Source organism: Mastigoproctus giganteus, chromosome 11 (assembly GCF_048544385.1).
Source record: "Mastigoproctus giganteus isolate SK-2022 chromosome 11, ASM4854438v1, whole genome shotgun sequence".
NCBI classification, from domain to species: Eukaryota; Metazoa; Arthropoda; class Arachnida; order Uropygi; family Thelyphonidae; genus Mastigoproctus; species Mastigoproctus giganteus.
Window position 1 is genome coordinate 115,947,729 of NC_143585.1, and position 21,801 is coordinate 115,969,529.

The following is a 21,801-nucleotide window of genomic DNA, read 5'->3' on the forward strand; positions in this document are numbered from 1 at the left end:
ACTGGACTAGACAAAGACAATAGGAAACTTAAAATCGAGAAAGGAGTTCGACAAGGAGACAATATCTCTGAAGCTGTTTACTGCTGCCCTTGAGGAAGCTTTCAATAGATTAGACTGGTCGCAGAGAGGAGTCAATGTGAACGGAGAGTACCTAAACCATTTACGATTTGCAGATGACATTGTGGTCATAAGCCACGATCCCAAAGAATTAGAGGAAAATCTTAATCAGTTATGCACAGTTAGAAGGATTTTGGACTAAAGATGAATATGGCTAAAACAAAAGTAATGATGAATAAGAATGCCACAGAAAGGGACAATGATTGAAGGATCAGTAATTGAAAAGGTGGAGTCATATACTTATCTGGGACAAGTTATTAGCTGTAATAATGATAAATGGCTGGAAGTCAAGAGAAGAATAAATTTTGGATGGATAGCATTCAGGAAATATAGTCACATACTGAAGAGCAATATCCCAGTTTGTCTGAAACGTAAAATAATGAACCAATGTATACTCCCCACCACCACCACCATGACTTATGGAAGTGAAACTTGGGCACTCACCAAAAAAATGGAAGAGAAGCTGAGAACTACACAGCGAAGAATGGAAAGAATTATATTGGGAATCAGACTGTTAGATAAGAAGAGAAACACATGGATTAGCAGCAAACTCAAGTAAAGGACATTCTTATCAAAACTAAAGAACTAAAATGGTCTTGGGCAGGACACATAGCTCGAAGACATGATGACAGATGGACTAAGAAAATAACAGAATGGTACCCAAGAGGGGCTAGAAGAAAACCTGGAAGACAATGGCGGAGATGGATAGATGAAATTCATGAGTTTGTGGGTAGTAAGGTAGTAAATGGATGGCCATTGCACAAAACAGAAGGAACTGGAAAGTTGCTGGAGAGGCCTTCATCCTGCAGTGGATTGAAAATGGCTGATGATGTTCATCAAAAGTTCATTTATTATTTTACAGCAGTGGTTTTCGACCTTTTTTTTTTTAATAAAGGCACCCCTACTCAATTTTCTGCCTGTTAGATCCGATTCTCTGTGTGTGTATGTATATATATATATATATATATATATAAAATATTAAAAAAATATGTTGTATGATAGTTATTACAATAATATAACTATAAACAAAATTACAATTTATAATAAAAATTATATATATATATATATATATATATATAATAATTTTATTCTTTATATAGAGGTATTAAGTAAACATCAATTATAGATCACCACAAAATTAAAAAGATACTGTATACCTTTTGATAATGAGATAAACATAAATTAAAAAAATAATAATAAGTTTAAGTAAAGTAACTTAAACCCAAATTACGTGGCACCCCTGGAATGCTGTTGCAGCACCCTAAGGTGCCGCGGCACCCCGGTTGAAAACAACTGTTTTACAGGGTCACAGCAGAGTTTGAGAATCCCTGTAGCGATTACTTAAGTGTTACAGTCGGTGTTTTATTATTTGTTTTATGCCCTGCTTAAAATATTCCGAAACAGTCAGTATACCTTTTGCATAAAAAACGGTAGTGTATGAGTAGTTTATATTGTGTAGGTGCGGTACCGAAGTATCAGATAAAGAAAATAATAACTTTAAAGAACACACTGTCATTGAAAAAAAAATTTATCAAGTTCGCCTAACACATATGCTTTTTAATTATATAGTTATAATTTTATTTTTATAAACATTGTCATAGACATAATGTTTATAAAAAGGGGGGGGGGGATTGACTTATTACGTTTTAAAATGTGATAATGTTACATTTTAATATTAAAGTTTAAAATGTGGTAACACTAAATGGCATCGAATAATAAAGTTATAATTTAAAGCGGTTTTTGCTGTAAACCCCAAAATGACTGGTGATAACGTTACACCAGAGATCTTTAAATTTGCTTTAAAATGTAACATGTGCGCAAGTTCTTACTTACTCGATCTGTTTCCGTTTAGTTAAAATGCGATCCATGTCCATAATTCAACTATGTTGACTTTAAAAATTCGATGCACAATGATTTCTTATCATTAGATGTATTCAATATAATCTGAATTAATTAAATATATCACTTTAGTAATATAAAATATACTTTCAAGAGCGCGCCCCAAAATTATATCTACTTATCAAAGAGCACACCATATCTATCGAATCGTAAATTCGCGCCAAACAATTACGTTTCAGACAGGTGGCGCTATGGTAAGCCTTAATCATTGATCTGGTTTTATTAATTTTATTTTATTTTATTTTATAAAAATATCGAAAACGCATCATCGTGTGGGCCATTAACTAGAATGAGATTTTAGTTAACAATTTTGTAATTGAATTATACAAAATGTTTTATCCCCGTTTTTAAAGCCATGGGGTTAGTCTATGACGTCATCAGTCGTAAGGAAACGATGATTTGAAGACTAGGCTTTCAAGTGGCGCATTATTTTAAAATTAGACTAGATAGATTTTAAGTGTGGTTAGTGTTCAGGCAAGCTTTCAAGATGGTTTGAATTGTAATTTTTTTATTCATCCTTCGCTTCAGCTTCCCTTCATAATTTATTAATCCAGGCGAACTTTATTTGTTCACAAATAATTCTTATTAATAGGTAAGTGCCAGTGTTGCGGCATTGTACATTGCATAAGTTCATTTTTATTATGACATTTTTCATTTATGTTCTGAAATTTATAAAATGAATTGAAAATTATGCAGTAGGGTTTATTAGATAAGGGATCTATTTTAGTAGTGATTCAGGGCAATTTAATGAATTTCTTAAAATAATGAAACTTTAAAAGTAAATCAAGATGGTCATTTTATTGACTGAACAAATGTACTGGGGAATAATGTAGAACGCGAAAGGACTAAACGTTTTCTCATTGCAGCTCCAGATGACCCACAAATCTCTTTCTTCCCGGCTAAAACCATTTCAAATATAATCAGAAAACTTCGCAGTGGTCTTTCTGACAAACCACAAATGTGAAATTAGTCAAGTTCAAAGTACTAATGTTTTTGTTAATGTTTAATGTACTGGTTAATATTTTTCTGTGTCTGGATGGGGAATTTTTCCTTTTTTTTAAAAATTGTGTTATTAGCCGTTTAGTATCAAGGTTACAAGTCCCGTGTTATAAGTCACAAGTCCCGTGCTTCGACCTGATATTTTTTCTTCTTCTTTTTTCAAGACATTAGCAGCATGGAGATCAGCACGTATTTACTGAGTTTATTAGGTTTATCTTTAATTAGCACCACTGAATAAAATATTTGAGATAAGGTTAAACACTTGGTTCTGGCCTCTTGTTTTACTATTAAATTTTGATTTATTATTATTATTTTGTATGATAAACTCCCCCCCTTCCAAGAAAGGTTATTACAGTATGTAAATTTTTCTTAATTCTGACATTATATTGTGTAATAATTAACAATAGGCGATCTAAAGATTTAGCATTAGTTGAGGCATATGATGCAAGAAAGCAAGCACGCATGAGCCAAAAAAAACTTCCCATTTTGCCCAACCAGTCACTCCAAATGTTTGTCTAGTTCAGCCTTAAATTTATTAAAGCTATCAACTACCTGCTGGCTAAAGGCAAACTTCTGCACATCTATTCTACAACTGTCTATCTTCAATTTGAACCTATGCCCGCTCAGGTTCTTAGTCTGAGCAAGTGGAAGTATCCCATCAGCATTGAGCCTGCTCAAACCATTCAAGACCTTATACAACTCAATCAGATCACCTCACAAGTCCCGTGCTTCGACCTGATATTTAGAAATAGGCTTCATCCAAAGAAAAGTTGAACCATTTTATAGCAACAGATTCTAGTACCAGGATATCTGTTACAAGTAATGGTTTTGGGCATCTGAGATAAATGTGCTGTTGAGATTGATGTAGACATGCATTTGCTTCTTCAAAAGGTATGGTGGTAAATATGGAATCAAAATCAAACGATACCAGGATTTCCATCTGATCAGTATGAATGCTGCTGTTTATTTTGGAAATAAGGTCTTAACTTTTTACTAGGTGAGTGCGTTTAGAGGATCTATTGGGAGAGAAGCTTTGCTGGTCATTTGGATAAAATTTTTATCCAAGGTGATATCTTCCACTAATAATAGGTTCAGTTAATAACCCAGTTTTCTAACTGAAAAGCCAAATTTATGGACTGTTATGTTGGCAAACAGATATGGAGGTTTCAAATTGTTGGAATTTTGTTTTGTAGCTCTTCAACTAAACTTTGTCCAGTAATGCTTTCAGTTTCTGTTTCACTTCCCTGTTAATATGGATGGTGAGGTTGACTTCAAAAATAATGAAATGATGATTTGTATGTGCTGGTGCCTTGAAGTAAGTTGTGGACCTTTTCAATGTAATCTTTGGTGCCCACAGTAACTGTAGTATTGCCTTTATCTGCTGTTGATATATGTGTTGAGATTGGTTACTGTCCGGATTGGCTGAAACAAGAAGAAGAAATGAATCACTTATAAGTTTATCAAGTGGAAATCTGCTGTACACCTGTGGAAACAGTGAAAGGAGTGAAGGTGGAGTTGGGTTTCTGGTCCATAAAGATTTTAAAAACAACATTTTGGAATTCAAAAGTACATCACCAAGGGTGTCAAGACTAATACTCAAGATTTCTAAGAGCTCCAAGCTAAAGATTATAATGATTTATGCACCAACATCGAGCCATGATGATGAAGAGGTTGAAGAAATGTACACTGAAATTCAGAGTCTTCTAGATGAGCAGAAAACCCACTACACTATTATTATGGGGGACTTCAATGCTAAGGTTGGAAAAAGGCAAAACAGCGCAGAAAGAGGAACTATAGGAAATTTTGGAATTGGTGAAAGAAATAAAAGAGGTGAAAGACTTGTGGAATTTGCAGAATTTCAAGGAATGTCAGTAATGAACACTTTTTTCAAGAAAAGGGTGAACAGAAAGTGGACATGGAAGAGTCCAAATGGATTAACAACTAATGAAATCGACTTCATCCTCACTAACAGAAGATATATTGTGACTGATGTTACCGTCCTGAATAAGGTAAATGTTGGAAGTGATCACAGAATGGTAAGATGTACACTTGATATAGATGTAGGAAAGGAAAGGAAAAAACTGACTCGAGTAAATAATACAAAGGTCTTTGAGATAACAGAAGAGGAGAAAAAGCAGTATGTACTGGAACTTAAGAACAAGTATGAACTTCTGCAGACTGCTGAGGACCAAGATATCGACGAGGAATATTACAACTTTTTGAAAGTGATAAAGCCCAAGAAACCTATAGGGAAACAGAAATCCAAAGAACTAAAAATTAGTCAAGAAACACTTGTCATGATGAACCAAAGACGACAAATGAAGAGCAAGAAAAACACTGACAAGGAGAAAATTGAGTATACTGAGTTATGCAAAGCCATTAGAAAGAGACTCAGAGAGGACATAAGAAGATTTAACACAAGAAAAGTAGAACAAGCATTAAGGGAAAACTTCCCCACTACCAGCAGTGGGGAAGATGGATTGCAAAGTAGCAACACATACGACATACCCGATATTCTTCCTGATGAGGTAGAACATGCATTGGAGAATCGGAAAGCCCCGGGGGAAGATGAAGTTACTGTAGAGTTGTTAAAATTGGGAGGAAGAGACATAACACAAACTGGCAAGGCTCTTCACAAAGTGCATTAGAAAAGGTGCGATGTCTAAGCAGTGGGATAATGCAATCATAGTTTTGCTGCATAAGAAAGGAGATAAATCAGAAATTGGAAATTATTGACCAATTAGCTTGTTATCCCACATCTACAAGTTGTTCACAAGAGTCATTACTAACAGATTAGAAAGAACACTTGATGAGAATCAACCGAAAGAGCAAGCTGGCTTTAGGACAGGATTCTCAACTATGGATCACCTTCACGTAATTCACAGCTAATGGAGAAAGCAAATGAATATAAAACACCATTATGCCTGGCATTTGTGGATTATGAAAAGGCATTTGACTCCATACAGCATAAGGCAATGTTTCGGGCACTGGAAAGACAAGGCATAGATACTCCATATATTATGATTTTGAAGAAAATATATGAGAGTGCTACATCCTTTATTAGACTAGACAAAGACAGTAGCAAATTTAAAATCGAGAAAGGAGTTCGACAAGGAGACACAATATCTCCGAAGCTGTTTACTGCTGCCCTTGAGGAAGCTTTCAGAAGATTAGACTGGTCGCAGAAAGGAGTCAATGTGAACGGAGAGTACCTAAACCATTTACGATTTGCAGATGACATTGTGGTCATAAGCCACGATCCCAAAGAATTAGAGGAAAATCTTAATCAGTTATGCATAGTTAGTAAGGATTTTGGACTAAAGATGAATATGGCTAAAACAAAAGTAATGATGAACAAGTATGCCACGGAAAGGGAAATAATGATTGAAGGAGCAGTAATTGAAAAGGTGGAGTCATATACTTATCTGGGACAAGTTATCAGCTGTAATAATGATAAATGGCTGGAAGTCAAGAGAAGAATAAATTTTGGATGGATAGCATTCAGGAAATATAGTCACATACTGAAGAGCAATATCCCAGTTTGTCTGAAACGTAAAATAATGAATCAATGTATACTCCCCACCATGACTTATGGAAGTGAAACTTGGGCACTCACCAAAAGAATGGAAGAGAAGCTGAGAACTACACAGCGAAGAATGGAACGAATTATATTGGGAATCAGACTGTTAGATAAGAAGAGAAACACATGGATTAGGCAGCAAACTCAAGTAAAGGACATTCTTATCAAAACTAAAGAACTAAAATGGTCTTGGGCAGGACACATAGCTCGAAGACATGATGACAGATGGACTAAGAAAATAACAGAATGGTACCCAAGAGGAGCTAGAAGAAAACCTGGAAGACAAAGGCGGAGATGGATAGATGAAATTCATGAGTTTTTGAGTAGTAAATGGATGGCCAGTGCTCAAAACAGAAGGAACTGGAAAGTTGCTGGAGAGGCCTTCATCCTGCAGTGGATTGAAAATGGCTGATGATGATGATGACTGTTCTTTCTAGAGGGCTATTGATTTTGTGGAAAATCTGTCTGTGTATTTAAGCATCCCAATGTTTTCTAGAGTGATCAGATCTCTGGCATTATATCCTGGATGTTTTTAATGTAGTGTTTGACAGGTGACTCTCAAAAAATTTTTTCAATTAAAAATCCGAAAATTTTTTTTCAATCGATTCCATATTTCCTAAATATAATCAAAGTTTTACTTCAAGTTTCTGTATTGATTTTTTTTAATGGCTTTGATGCATGAATTATTCATGGGAGCTTAACACATGAATAATTCATGCATGTCCAGTACCATGCCACTCTCCAAGCAAACAGCAACAGCAACGATGGCTTTTTTTTTTAGTTTTTTCCTTGTCCTATTAGTTCAGTAACCACCTACCATCTTACCCTAGTTGTTTTTAAAAGATTTATTGTTTTCACATAGTAAAGACAGTATTACTGAAACCATTATTCTGTCAAGATGCACTGTCGATACCCTGCAGGAAGCAAGATCTGTAGTTTCAAATTTTGTGCACTGTTGAAGCACATCAAATTTGAAATAAACCTGAAAATGGAAGTAATTAGCACTACAGAATGTATGTAGTATGGTTTTAACAGTAGTTATATATATATATATATATATATAATAAGCAAATATATGTACATGTTTGAAAATTTGCACACTTTAATGTTCATTAAAATGGCGTACAGAAACATAGGTCTCTTATTCTCTTCCATTTTTCTAGTTTAAAAGAGCATTAAAACTTTTTGAATGGTCTTTTAAAATGAAAAATGGACAAAATAAGAGATTGATATTTATGCTTTGTCTAAAATCTTTTTTTTTTTTTTTTTGTGATTTTCAGAATTTGTTTTGAAAATAAAAGGTATAAAACATCTGGCTTCGTTTCAATTTTATTCAAACTTAAAGTGCATATAATAAATACTGTAATCTATTAAGAAAAGATGAAATATTGGTACTGTTTAAGCAGAATTAAAAAAAAAAAAAAAACCAAAACATTTATTTACAGAAATTGAAAAGAAAGTTGAGCACCTATCATGTAACCTGCCACCATTTTTGCTACATTTTGGAGTCACCACTGCCAGGTTAAGGCTGTTATGTTCAGACAAGTCTTGCACAGTATTCCATACTTTCCAATGTGGACCTATGGGAGTTGATAAAACCACAGTCCTTTCTACAATCACTTCTTGGCGTTCTGGCTTAGATTGTGTTGTAAAGTAGTCCTTTCTACAGACCAAGAATACAATAGGACAAGATTCAGGGAGGCATTTGGCATAAAACCTTTTGGTTTAAACTCCATAAGCAGAAAGCATGAGTATTATGACATCTTTATATCGAAAAGTATTATGATATCTTTAAGAACACAGTAAAAGAGCAGTTTAAAAGAAGATTCATATTGAATACAATTCCCACCACCACCACCACTGTGGATCCCTGCAGATGACAACAGTGAAAGATGTTTTGGGAGTGAGGCTTCATTAGCAAGATTTCTTTGGTTTTGAGTTTTCACAGGTCAGATGTTGCCAAGCTTTGGCACATTTGGATGTCTTAACAGCACATCCTGTCCAAATGGAGCACCCTTAGACAGTGTATCCAGTATGTATTAGGGCTTACAATACCGATCAAAATCTTAATACCAGTATTTCGGTATTTTTAATTTATAAAACTTGGATACCTGTATTCCAAAAACAAACATTTTTCTCAATAAATTTTGATGACAGTTATAATAAAGTAAGGAAAAAACAAGTACTGTAATTACTTGAATTCAAGTTTTAAATAAACATTTATTGCAATAATAAATATTCTGAAAAAAATCATTAAAAGTACAGTTATTCTAAAAACAAAAAAATACATATTGTTACTGCAAAGTTTAGTTATGTTTAAGCATAACTAAACTTTGCAGTAACCTGTCCGAATAAAGTGAGCTCTTAAGAAACAAATAGTATGATCGTTTAAAATGGATCTAATTTTGGTACATATTTGATTAGTGGCAGAAAATGCCTTTTTGGATTCTATTCTGGTACTACTGAACTGAGATAATTGTAGATGATCTCAGTCCATATTTTCTAAGCTTTGAACGTTTTTAATAAAAATAGTTAAGTATTTCATTAATTTCCGACTCAAGTTCATCTTTTAAATCTCATTGGAGTCGCAATTTCTTATTTTGGAAAGAATTTGCGGAACACTGATGTTCTGTTCCATGTTGGTCTTATGTTCATCATTTTCTGAAGGAGAATGATGTTTTATTCAGTGAAGTATAATTTTCACTGTAGTATCTTTACTGAGTCTGGGAGAGAACAAAGAGTGGGGATAAGGAATAAATGTGGCAAAGAGTTAATATTTTAAATTAAAGAGTTTATAGGAATTCTTCACAATTCCTTCACAATAAATGCAATGAAGAGAAGGATAAATCAGATCAGACACATATGTAATTGCGTGGGATAGTATTAGATACCCGAACTGATGTTGGTGATGAACTTGACAGTTACTTTGCATCGATATTTACAGAAGAAAAATCTTCACGTCAATGAGAAATTATGGGAGTGAAGTTGAAAAAAATGTAATTAATGATGTTGAAATTTCACATGTTGATTTAATGAGAAAACTTTCGCCCCCACGGGTGAGTAAGACTCCTGTGGTTGATAGCATATACCTTATAATCTTAAAGGAGGCGGCAAGTGAGTGCATTGAACCATTAAGGCTAGTTATGAGGGCATTACTGGACTCAGGAGAGATTCCGTTGGATTGGTGCAAGTTGAAACATAAAGGTGGTTCTAGGAGTGTAACGGGAAATTACCGACCGGCCAGTCTAACTTCAGTAGTAGAGAAAATTATGGAGGCAATGATCAAGGGTGGAATTCAGGATCATTTAGATGGAAATGGAATTCTGTAGGATACACAGTATGGTTTTGTAGAGGGAAAATAATGTTTAACAAATCTGGTTAGCCATTTTGACAGGTCACTCATGAGCTGGATTTAGAGAATAATTTCGACATTGTTTATTTAGATATCAGCAAAGCATTTGACTCAGTCCCATATGAGCGGTTACTTTATAAGTTGGAGCAGGCTGGAATCATAGGGAGAATCCTTAGATGGATAGCACGATGGCTTGAGGGCACCAGGCAGAGGGTTGTGATAAATGGTTATTCCCAGTGGTTTTTTTTTTGCAAAAAAAAAATAGGTGCCGGTACTGATTCTTTGCTATCAGGAAAAATTGAAAATTAAAAGGATATGAAAAGTACTCTAAAATTTTTTTTTTCCCTGATATTGTTACTTTAGTAGTAATGTTTTTAGAATAAGAATAACAAATTAAGTATATTAACACAGTTTATTAAACATAAATTTATTATTCAAGTATATAAAAATATAAGTAAAAAATAATAACATAAGTAAAAATAATTTCATAATAAAGTTTTTGTAGAATATTCCAAATTTTCATTAAGTTCTCACCGGACACCCTTTCCGACTTCTTTTCCGAAGCAGCCACGAATTGACATATTTTGCTGGATCGAAGCGGGTTAGCGGTGGGCCTACAGTTTTAAGAAACAGTAGTGAAGAAACTGTTTTTGTCATCAACAAAGCGCTGGTTGGGGTGGTGATCAGATTCATTTGTGAAAATCCTCGTTCACATTCACTCGATGAAATTCGTGTTGTACTCAGAGCGTTCCTCAAATGCTTCAATTCTTCCGAAAACTTCTTATCAATTAGGTATTCCCCGAATTGCATTTAACTGGAACCTAATTGACAATTTTCTAACTTCATTTTCACCAAATTCCAACAATTCATGTTTAGAAGAATTAATATCTTCACTGTCCTCGTTTTCCTTCTCTCATCATCGGTATTGTCATTAGTTCTTAAATTTGAATTTTTTTTTTTTTCTTTTCTTTTTTTTTTTTTTTTTTTTTTTTGAAACTGTCCAAAATGACAGTGTCATTTGGATATTCAGGTACTATGACCATGTAAACAGAGATAGGGAAAATTTATTGAAAATTGTGGATAATGAACTTCTGCGAAACAACAGATTATTTGTCGGGGCAAAAGAAAATCACTTTTCTAATTCTCGAGCAGGGCACTTACAGTTGATTCACAGAGGTGTCCAACCTATGGCCTGCGAGGAAAGTGAACTAAAACAGTATTTTAAATTTTGTTAATTATCAAAAAAATTTTCTCATTAAATGTTTTGTTCAGTAAATGTAACTGTGTATTGTACTTAATAAAAGTTTCAAATATTTTCAATTTTACTTTTACATGCAACAAGATATGGAAAATGTAATACCCTAAAGAAATCGAACTTTGAATTTTTTTGAAAATTTCCACTGTATGGGAAAAGGTTAGACACCACTGCAGTAGAAGGTGGGTCAGAGCCCATTGGGAATACACCTTGAACTGCTCACTGTTGACCAGCGCGACTTCTCCGTATGTTGGACAGTGGTTGGATAGGTTTTACCAGGTACCACAAGTTGTAGAATGGTAATCCCTTTAGCTCTTAATTTGTGCAGCAGCACTAATTGCCTAAAGGCCAGAAATGTGAATAGTGCGTACTGAGTTAATTCTCTCCTGATCCGTTCGCTATATGAAAAATTTCTTTGCTAAACGGAAACTATTTTAAATGTAACTTCCTACAGGAATTCAAAATAATTTGCTATAAAAGGACTTCGTTAAACAGAGGTCCGACGTAATTTAGAAATATAAAAATGGTAATACAGTTTTATATAGTAAATAGCATTAGCATAGGCACGTGATGCAAGAAAGCAAGCTTATATAGCATCAGCCAAAAAAAAAAATAAACCCTTATTTCACCCATCCACTTGCTCCAAATGTTTGTCAAGTTCTGCCTTGAATCTATTTAGGCTATCAACTTCTACAACAACAGGTGGAAGTTTATTCCAGCAATCAATCACCCGCTGGCTAAAGGCAAACTTCCGCACATCTATCCTACAACTGTCTTTCCTCAATTTGAATTTATGCCCTCTCAGCTGATTATTCTGAGCAAGAGGAAGAATCCCATCAGCATTGAGCATGCTCAAACCATTCGAGTCTTTATACACCTCAATCAGATCACCTCGCAGGTGGGAAGGAGCAGCAGTGCATAGCACACGCCTCTTGATTAGACCGGGGTTCGAGCCCGTCACCACCAAATACGGAGGTTGCGGAAAGGTCAGGGAATGACCACCGCATATCCCGGAGCAATATGGCCTTAGTTGCTAATACTCCTAAAAACCAAATAACAACAACAACAACCTCGCAGGTGCCTAGTCTCCAGACACTGTAATTTGCAAAACTTAGGCCTTTTTTCGTAAGAGCAACTCTTTGTTCCATTCACTAATCTTGTTGCCCTTCTCTGTACTCGTTCCAACAGCTCTACATCCTTCTTAAAATGAGGCCTCCAGACCTGTTACAGTACTCAAGGTGTGGCCTGACCATTGCATTATACAAGGGGATAATCACCACCTTATCCCTGCTAGAAAAATTCCTATATATCATTGACAAGACACCATGAGCTACCCTTGCAGACCGTCCGCACTGCTCAGAAAACTTCATATCTGCCTGCACAATTACCCCGAGGTCCTTTTCATTCTCTACCACTGTTAGTTTTGTACCACAGAGTTGATACGTTACTCTGCGGTTACTGCTTCCCATATGTAGTACTTTGCATTTGTTGTTGTTGAAGTGGATGGGTTGATTCTTATAACTTAAAGTATAAAGTGAAAATTGATTCTTATAACAGAACATATATTAACGATGAAAGTGTAGCGCATTCTCTGGCTAGACACATGTTTTGTTTTTACATCCTTTAGTTAAGTGATTTTTGTGTTGTGCTTATTTGACATAGATATATTAAAACTAATGCAATTTCCATTATAAAAATGACTCTTTTAGAGAGTTAAATAGTTTAGTTATATAGCGAAAATTTCAACTTCTGAGGTCTTGTATCAAATTTCCAAAAAAAAAAAAAAAAAGTTTTATTGGGTTCACATTATGATATTTTCACAATACCTCCATTTATTTCTGCAGGTTGCAAAGTATGTTTCCATACTTTTATCAGTTTGCACCGGTGGGCAAAAACTTGCAAAAAGTTGAATTTACATAAGTTGAATATTATGTAAGTTGGGGAGTGCCTATATATGCATGTTTGGTAATGATAAATATTGTAATGTAATTTGCATATAATTGATTATGTTAATAACGAGAGTTTCAACTGTCGATTTTGTAATAAAATATTAAAAAAAAAAAAATAATTTGCATATAACTGATTATGAAAATGCTGTGTCCGAATTATTGCTGCAGTCTTGTCTAAATGATCCTGCAATGCTTCTTTAACCAATGACTCCATTATTTTCTCTGGAACAGAAGTTTATTACCCTTTGATCTCCCCCGTTTGTGAATTGGAGATACATTTGGACATATCCAGTCCGTGGGGACTTTCCCCGAAAAAAAAAGGATGCTCTCATAATTATGGCTAAGGGTTTGGTTGCTTCCTTTGCTGCCTCCTTTATTATAACTGAATAGGTCCCCAGGTGCCTTTCTTATGTTTAACTTAAACAATTTCTCTTCCACTTTGCTCTCAGTTATTACAAAATCATTCAACTTCCCATCAGAGTCTGATAAACATCTGGCTCTCTCCTCCTTGAATAACTCATGTGTGAATGTAGATGCAAAATACTCATTTATTTTTATTTTTTTTTTGGCTGATGCTGTATAAGCTTGTTTTCTTGCATCGTGTGCCTGTACTAATGCCAATACTATAACTAATTATCTATTAAATATTGGTGCATATAACCATAGATAGCTCTTAAATGAAAACTACGAAAGTAGTGCAAAGGCATTGTTTCAAATGTATCTTATATTGTGATCATCCTCACAAGTTACCATGTATTGCACTCCCAATTAAGTAATGCTTTCACTAATAGAGAAGACTATCGTTACTTATTCTCGGTGGACACCACCACCACCACCACCCAGACGACATCTTTTCAAGGCTTGTTAGCCTTTCATCGGTGGGTGGGCAGTTACCCTGGTATTGCCATCATAACAACCCAGGTGGGGTGTTAATCCCACAATATGAGAGATGCCAAAAGGTGTACGTGATAAAACTATAATAAATTGAAATGCAATAAGGCATAATATTATAAGAGCTTAAAATTATCTATTAAATATTGGTGTAGATACACCATAGATAGCTCATAAATGAAAACTACGAAAGTAGTGTAAAGGCATCGTTTCAGCTGTATCTCATATTGTGATCATCCTTCACAATGAATTACCATGTATTGCACTACCTTGAATAAGTAAGACAGCTCTTAAATGAAAGCTACAAAGTAGTTTTTATTTAAAAGCTATATACGGTGTATCTACACCAATATTTAATAGAAAATTTTAAACCCTTATAATATTATGCCTTGTTGGATATTATAGATTATCACGTATCAGAGCCAACGTCCGTGCCGAGAATATGTCTTAATCTTTGCTGTGGACACAGGTAGAAGTTGACCAGCACGACTTTTCGGTACAGTAGAGGTGGTAGTATAGCTTTAATAGGCACCACAAAATTGTGGAACGTTTTAGCTCTTAACTCGTGTTCTTAAGAATTAATCCTGTTAGCCTTTAAAAGCTAAATGGATTAATTCTTAATGCTTTTAGCATTTAATTCATGCTTTCTACAGTATCAACTCTGTTGCCTAAACATTAGAGTTGTGAACAGTGCCTACCCAGGTCTCTCAAAATCAGTTCATTATGTGGAAATTTTCTTTGTTATACGGAAGCTAATTTCAATGTAATCACCAAGGGGGAAAAAAATTCGCTAAATAGAAAAATTTGCTATATGGAAGTTAAAAGAAGTCTGTATGTACAGTGAAACTTCTCCTAACGGACACCTCTCTTTAACGGACATCTCTCTCTGCAACAGATATTTTCAAATTCCCCAACTCTCCTCTATTGGTTTTAACGTGTTTTCAGCTTCTGTCTAGCGGACATTCTCTGTAACGGATGCGGACAGGCAATCTGCGCTGTTTCGTTTAGATTAGCACTTAATTTGATCTCCCCATAACTGACAGCGGGCGAGCTCACGGCCCTTTTTCAAGGAACGTTTCTTCCACGTATTGCCTCAATCATGTGTTTATTTTCTATTTCCGATTCTCTGAATTTTATCAAGGTTTTCGTCGCGGTTTTAAACCCTTTTTCAAGAATTTTAAGGCACGTGTAAAACTTCTGATGAATTCGATGTGTGCACGGGGGGGAGGATTTTGTCGGCCTTTCGTCTTTTGAGTTTCAGTTTTCAGTTTTGTTCAGTGTCGTGTGAAGTGCACAATGTCTTCTCATAAACATTTAACTTTAAAAGATAAAGTCGAACTCATTAATGCGTATGATCGGCAAAAAAATAGTGTTCGCAATCTCGCTGCAAAATTCAAAATCGGGAAGACGCAGGTAAGTGACATCCTAAAGAAAAAAAAATTAACTGCTCAAACAATTTTGGCAACATGGAAATGATCAGGTTCAAAAATCATTCCCGAAAACTGTTGGACTTCAAATTGACAATGTTACGTATGAGTGGTTTTGTCGCACACGTGCTAAAAAAATTCCCATTAATGGGCCTATTATTAGAGAAAAGGCTTTGGAGGTTGCGAAATCTATGGGAGTAAATAAGTTCAAAGCTTCTGTGGGATGGCTAGACAAGTTCAAAACTCAGCATAAAATTTCTTGGAAAACCGTAAGTGGTGAAGGTGGATCTGTTGATACTGGGGTTGTAACAGAGTGGACCATCAAATTGGAAGATTTATGTCGTGATTTTGAAGCTAAGGATATTTACAACTCTGACGAAACAGGGTTGTTTTTTAAAGCTCTTCCTGAAAAAAAAAAATGAGTCTAAAAAATGAAAAGTGGCAGGGCAGAAAAATTTCTAAGGAACGCTTGACTGTACTATTGTGTACAAATATGCTGGGAGACTTTGAACAACCTCTTGTTATAGGAAAACCACAAAATCCTCGTTGTTTCAAGGGCATAAAGTTGAATCTTTTGAATGTTGACTGGAAGTCTAATAAAAAAGCGTGGATGACACGAGATATCATGAGCGAATGGATGTCACTTTAACCAAAACATGATTCGTCAAAACAGAAAAATTATTCTTTTCGTGGAGAATGCTTTAGAAAACAAACTGTTTTGTAAAGTCTGGCTTCTCAAACGCAAAAATTGGACTTGTGAACAGCAATGTGGAGCACCAAGAAGAACAAGAACTTCAACATCTATTGATAATGTACGATACCTCTGCTACAAGTGACCCTGGCTGCAAAGATATAGACTCGAACCTCACTACAGAAGATGGTGCTCTAGACATCATCGATATTTTTCAAGAAGTTCCTCATGAGGATGAAGAAATGGAAGGAGGTCATTCTGTCGAAGAACATATTAACGACGAACCACCGATGAAAATAGAAGCACTCATACAAATCAATCGTTTAAAAATGTTTTTCGCCGCTGAAGAAGATACTGAAGAACTTTCGATGGTTTCTTCACCCCAAACAAATGTTGAAAACAAAATTATCAGTCGGAAGAAGGTGCAGAAGAAAATAAGTGATTACTATATGTATTTTTCTTAAGATAAAGTCATAATATACATAGCACAATTGTATGTATATTATTTACAAAAATATTGTGCAAAATCTGTATATAATTTAATTTAATTTTACATTAAACGTTTAACGATTTTTCTTTCTTTCTATTTTTTTTCTCCCTCAGACTTCTTGTTAGCGGACACTTCTCTCTAACGGACACATTCTCGTTCCCCATGGCTGTCCGTTAAAGGGAAGTTTCACTGTATATACAATTTATAAGAGTACAGCCAGTCATGTAGAATGGCTGTGCTCTAGTGGAGACCTAAATCCACCACAGTTAATGGTAGCTAGTTATATTGGATGTTGAACTGTTAAATATTCAGTGGACTAGAAGATGCCTTGATTTTAACTTTCTCAGAAGAAAGTTAAAATTTTTGTTTTTTGCTACATTATAAAAAAAAAAAAATGGGGGGTCTAAGAACAACCAGAATTATTAATGACTGCTCAATTGCAAACTCTTTTCCATTCCTTTTCACATTTGCTTTCATCGTCTGATGTATACATTCCACAGGCACTATTCTTCTGAATTAACATCTGATTCTACCTCTTTGTTTTTAGCATTAGCATTAGTTGAGGCATAGGATGCAAGAAAGCAAGCTTATGCAGCATCAGCCAAAAAAAAAAAAAAAACCCTCCCATTTCACCCGTTCCTTCACTCCAAATGTCTTAAATTTATTCTACAACTGTCTTTCCTCAATTTAATCTATGCCTCTTCAGGTTCGTAATCTGAGCAAGAGGAATAATCCCATCAGCATTGAGCTTGCTCAACCAGTTCAAGGCTTTATACACCTCAATCAGATCACCTCGCAGGTGCCTAGTCTCTGGGCCCTGCAATTTGGAACTTAAGCTTATCTTGGTAGGAGCACCCCTTTGTTTCCCTCATCAGTCTTGTTGCCCTCCTTTGTACTCATTCTAGCAACTCTACATCCTTCCTAAAATGAGGCCTCCAGACCTGTACACAGTACTCAAGGTGTAGCCTGACCATTGCCTTGTACATGGGATAATCATCTCCTTATCCCTGTTAGCAAAATTCCTATATATCACTGAAAAGACTCCATGACCTGCTATGGCAGCCCTTCTGCACTGCTCAGCAAACTTCATATCTGACTGCACAATTACCCCCAGGTCTATTTCATTCTGCACTTCCCTGAGTGTAGTACCACACAGTTGGTACGTTTCATTTGGGTTACTGCTACCCATATGCAGTATTTTGCATTTGTCAATGTTAAACTTCAGTTGCTGCTTCTCAGCCCATTTACCCAACTTATCTAGATCCTGTTGCAGTAGCATACTGTCTTTACTGTCGTTAACAACCCTGCCACCCTTTGTATCATCTGCAAACTTGGACATTAATCCTGATATACCTTCATCAATATCATTGATGACTATACAAGACAGCAATGGGTGCAGCACTGAACCCTGGGGTACTCCACTAATAACATTACTGCATGAAGAGCAGTGTCTATTGATTACCACTCATTGGGTATCCAGAAGTGCGATTTCCCGTCCATGCTAGTAACGGCCCTGGACATGTGTATCCGTAAGTAGTTGTATCAACCATCCCTTTATCCATTGTAGCAACTTTGCCCTTAATGCTATACCGCTCCAATTTGTACAGCAGTCTTCCATGTGTAACTGTTTTAAACCAATCTGGACACGTATGTCAACTTGCTAACATCTGTTGATTTCCAGACTAAGCAAATTAACTTTTTCTTTTCCTCATTTGTTCCTCTACTTCTGTTCTTTGGAACAACCTTTTTCTTATTTTCCTGAAATTTATCTGCAGAAATTCAAGTTTGTTGTTAGCATGTATCTTCTGTAAAAAAAAAAAAAAAAATCCATCTTTGAGTACCGTATTTCCCCATGTATAAGACGCACCTTTTTTCAAAAAATTTGGGGTCTAAAAACTGGGTGCGTTTTATACAGTGGTTGTAGATTTTTTTTTACTTGCATTTCGCGCTTGTTGTCTTTGCACTCATTGTTTCGCACTTGTTACCAGTATATTAGGTTACGTTTTGCCACGTTCTGCCCAGAAATGGCTCAGGAAAGATTTTCGTACAGTGCTGGATTCAAGTTAAAAGTGATCCAGTTTGCAAAAGTGAATGGAAATCGTGCTGCTGAACGTAAGTTTGGTCCTCCTCCAACTGAGAAAACAATCCGAGACTGGCTACGGGAAGAAGAAACCCTACTAAAAATGCCACGGTAGAAGGCCATTAGAGGCAAGTCAGCAAAATGGCCTAATTTAGAGAGGGTAAAAATTGAGGATAAAAATTGAAGATAAAAATTGAGGAGCAAAAGGCAATTGGAATTCCTGTGTCCACAAAGATGGTTCAGCATGAGGCAAGAAGAATTGCTGATGAAAAAGAAGTTACTGATTTCAAAGGAGGACACAATTGGTGCTTCAGGTTCATGAAACGGAATGGACTAAGCATGCGTACACGCACCAGACTTGCCCAAAAGATGCCTGAAAGCTATGAGCAGAAGGTCCTTGAATTTCATCGTTTTGTCATTCAGTGTCGGAAGACATCAGTTTGAGTTGGGACAGATTGCAAATATGTAAAAAGTCCCCCTTCAATTTGATGTCCCAAGTTACAGAACTGTTGATAAGAAGGGGGTGAAAACTGTAACTGTGAAGACAAGTGGACATGAAAAGAGCCATTATAGAGTTGTTCTAGCTTGTTGTGCGGACGGAACCAAGCTGCCTCCTATGCTGATTTTCAAACACAAAACAATGCCAAAAAGAAGACATTCCTTGAGGAGTGATTGTCCACATTCATGACAAGGGTTGGATGGATCAGGACGGCATGAAGATCTGGTTTGAGAAAGTTTGGAGCAGGAGACCAGGTGGGCTCTTACGCAAACCTGCCCAATTGGTGCTTGATCAGTTCAGGGCACACAACAAAAAATACAAAGAAGATTGCTGCAGAGCAAAAAACAAAACTTTCCGTCATACCTTGACATCCCAGCTCCAACCACTTGATGTCAGCATTAACAAACCCTTCAAAGCTGACGTGAGAGATGAATGGAACCAATGGATGAAGTCTTCTGGGGACAATTTGACACCAGCAGGAAGAGTGAAGAAACCAACTATAGGAGAAGTTTATACCTGGGTGAAAAGATCCTGGGATAATATCAAGATTGAGATTGTTGTCAAGTCATTTAAGAAGTATGGCATTTCAAATGCCATAGATGGAACTGAGGACGAGGCAATATATGAAGACAGTGATTCGTCATCAGACAACACAGATGAGAACAAGCTAATGGATGGGAGTTTTGACAGTGATGAGTTGTATGAATTTTATGATGAATAAAACTTGAGTTGAATAACTTTATGTAATACATTTTTTTTTTTTTTTTTTCAAATTTTGGGCCCCAAAATTAAGATGTGTCTTATACATGGGGAAATACGGTAAATGCAAATCGTTCTGATATAACTAATGTTCATATCTCATATATATATTTGTGTATATGTTGTTTTGTGGTTATAGGCAATTATGTAGTGGTTTAGCTAACAGGGGACAAAATTAGGTAAGTAATCAGGGTAGAAATAGACAATCCTGCCCTCGTATTACACTAGCCCAGAAAATTTTAATTTTAGAAAAGTGAAAAGTATGTGACTGAATACTATACAGGGTCCAGTCACATTATTATGACCACTACCAAGTATCCAGAATATGTGCCTTTCACAGTATGCACCACAGCCAGCTGCCGTAGGAGGATTTCAGTAAATCTGCAGAAGGTTGCTATGGGTATCTGTGACCATGCAGACTGCAGTGCACCCCAGAGTTCCTGTGGGTTCCTTGGTTGTGGATCCATCCGTCTAATGTGTCGATCGAGTTGGTCCATAGATTTTTAATTGGGTTGATATCAGGGGAATTCGGTGGCCGAGGGAGCAGCTTGAACCTTTCGTCGTGCTCCTCAAACCACTCACGGACAATTCTGGCGACATGGCATGGCACATTGTCTTGCCGATAGATACCATCGCCCCCAGGGAACACAGTGAACATGTACTGGCGTACCTGATTGGCGGCAATCGATAGGTAATCATTTGCATTCAGGGTGCCCTCCGAAGGTATCAGTGGACCAAGCCATGCCATGAAAACATTCCCCAGACCATAATGCTGCCCCCCTCCAGCCTGCCTTCTGCCAACGATCGTGTCCCGGTATCTGCTCTCGGAGGTTTCCCACCTAATATGCCACCGTCCATCCACTTGGTGGAGCAGAAACTGTGGCTCATCAGAGAAGGCCACCCATTGTCACTCGGCCGGGGTCCAGTGTCGGTATTGCTATGCAAACTGACGGCTTTGTTTGCGATGAATGGCTGTCAGCATGGGTGCTGTCACCAAGTGTCTGCTCCGGGGCCCAATGCACAATAGGGTTCACTTCACTGTTGTGTTGGAGACCTTTCTGGTGGTCCCACGGTTCATTTGGATAGCCAGTTGAGAAACAGTAGTATACCCATCAGTCCTGACCAACCGTTTCAGCCGACGTTCACTTCTTGGATCAATGGCGCATGAGGCTCCACAATTGGTTATTGTTATTTGTTGTTGTTATTTGGTTTTTAGGAGCATTAGCAACTAAGGCCATATTGCTCCGGGATATGCGGTGGTCATTTCTTGACCTTTCCACATCCTCCGTATTTGGTGGTGACGGGCTCGAACCCCGGTCTAATCAAGAAGCGTGTGCTACGCACTGCTGCTCCTTCCCACCTGGCTACGGAGGCGCCATCACAATTGGCACATTGGGTAAGTAATCAGTGTAGAAATAGACAATCCTGCCCTTGTATTACACTAGTAGCCCAGAGTGTGGAAAATTTTAGTTTTAGAAAAGTGAAAAGTATATGTCTGTGCTAGTAACATCAAAACTGTCCCATTTGTCCAGTCTTGATACACTTTCACCACTGCAGCACGTGAGCATTTCGCATAGTCCCCTGTTTTGGAAATGCTGGCATTCCTGGCCCTGGCTATTGGGCCAGGGATGCTGGCATCCCTGGCCCAATAGCCAATGATCATTCCTTTTTTCCAGGTCTGATAGGTCATGTTCTTTTCCCATGACAGAGGCTGTTACTATGTTCACCGAGGCTGAACATCAAGCCGTATATGTTTGCGGTGTGTGAATTTGACACATGTGCTTTATGATTTGCTAGGCATGCGTGATATCTG

The 21,801-nt window shown here is 36.6% G+C and overlaps 2 protein-coding genes across 3 annotated transcripts in view; one reads left to right on the forward strand and one right to left on the reverse strand.

The window, feature by feature from the left end:
- Nucleotides 1-1,993, reverse strand: part of LOC150078367 (uncharacterized) — a 103,644-nt gene extending 101,651 nt beyond the window's left edge. The window contains exon 1 of the mRNA XM_090384545.1: nucleotides 1,951-1,993. Coding sequence (XP_090240671.1) covers nucleotides 1,951-1,991 — 41 coding nt within the window. The 5' untranslated portion in view covers nucleotides 1,992-1,993. The remainder of the gene's footprint in view (nucleotides 1-1,950) is intronic.
- A 488-nt stretch (nucleotides 1,994-2,481) lies between these two features.
- LOC150078368 (M-phase inducer phosphatase-like) overlaps nucleotides 2,482-21,801 on the forward strand; it is a 311,872-nt gene continuing 292,552 nt past the window's right edge. For both annotated transcript variants that reach the window (XM_090385423.1, XM_090385424.1), the window contains exon 1: nucleotides 2,482-2,608. The gene's annotated coding sequence lies outside the window, so the exon portion shown is untranslated. The remainder of the gene's footprint in view (nucleotides 2,609-21,801) is intronic.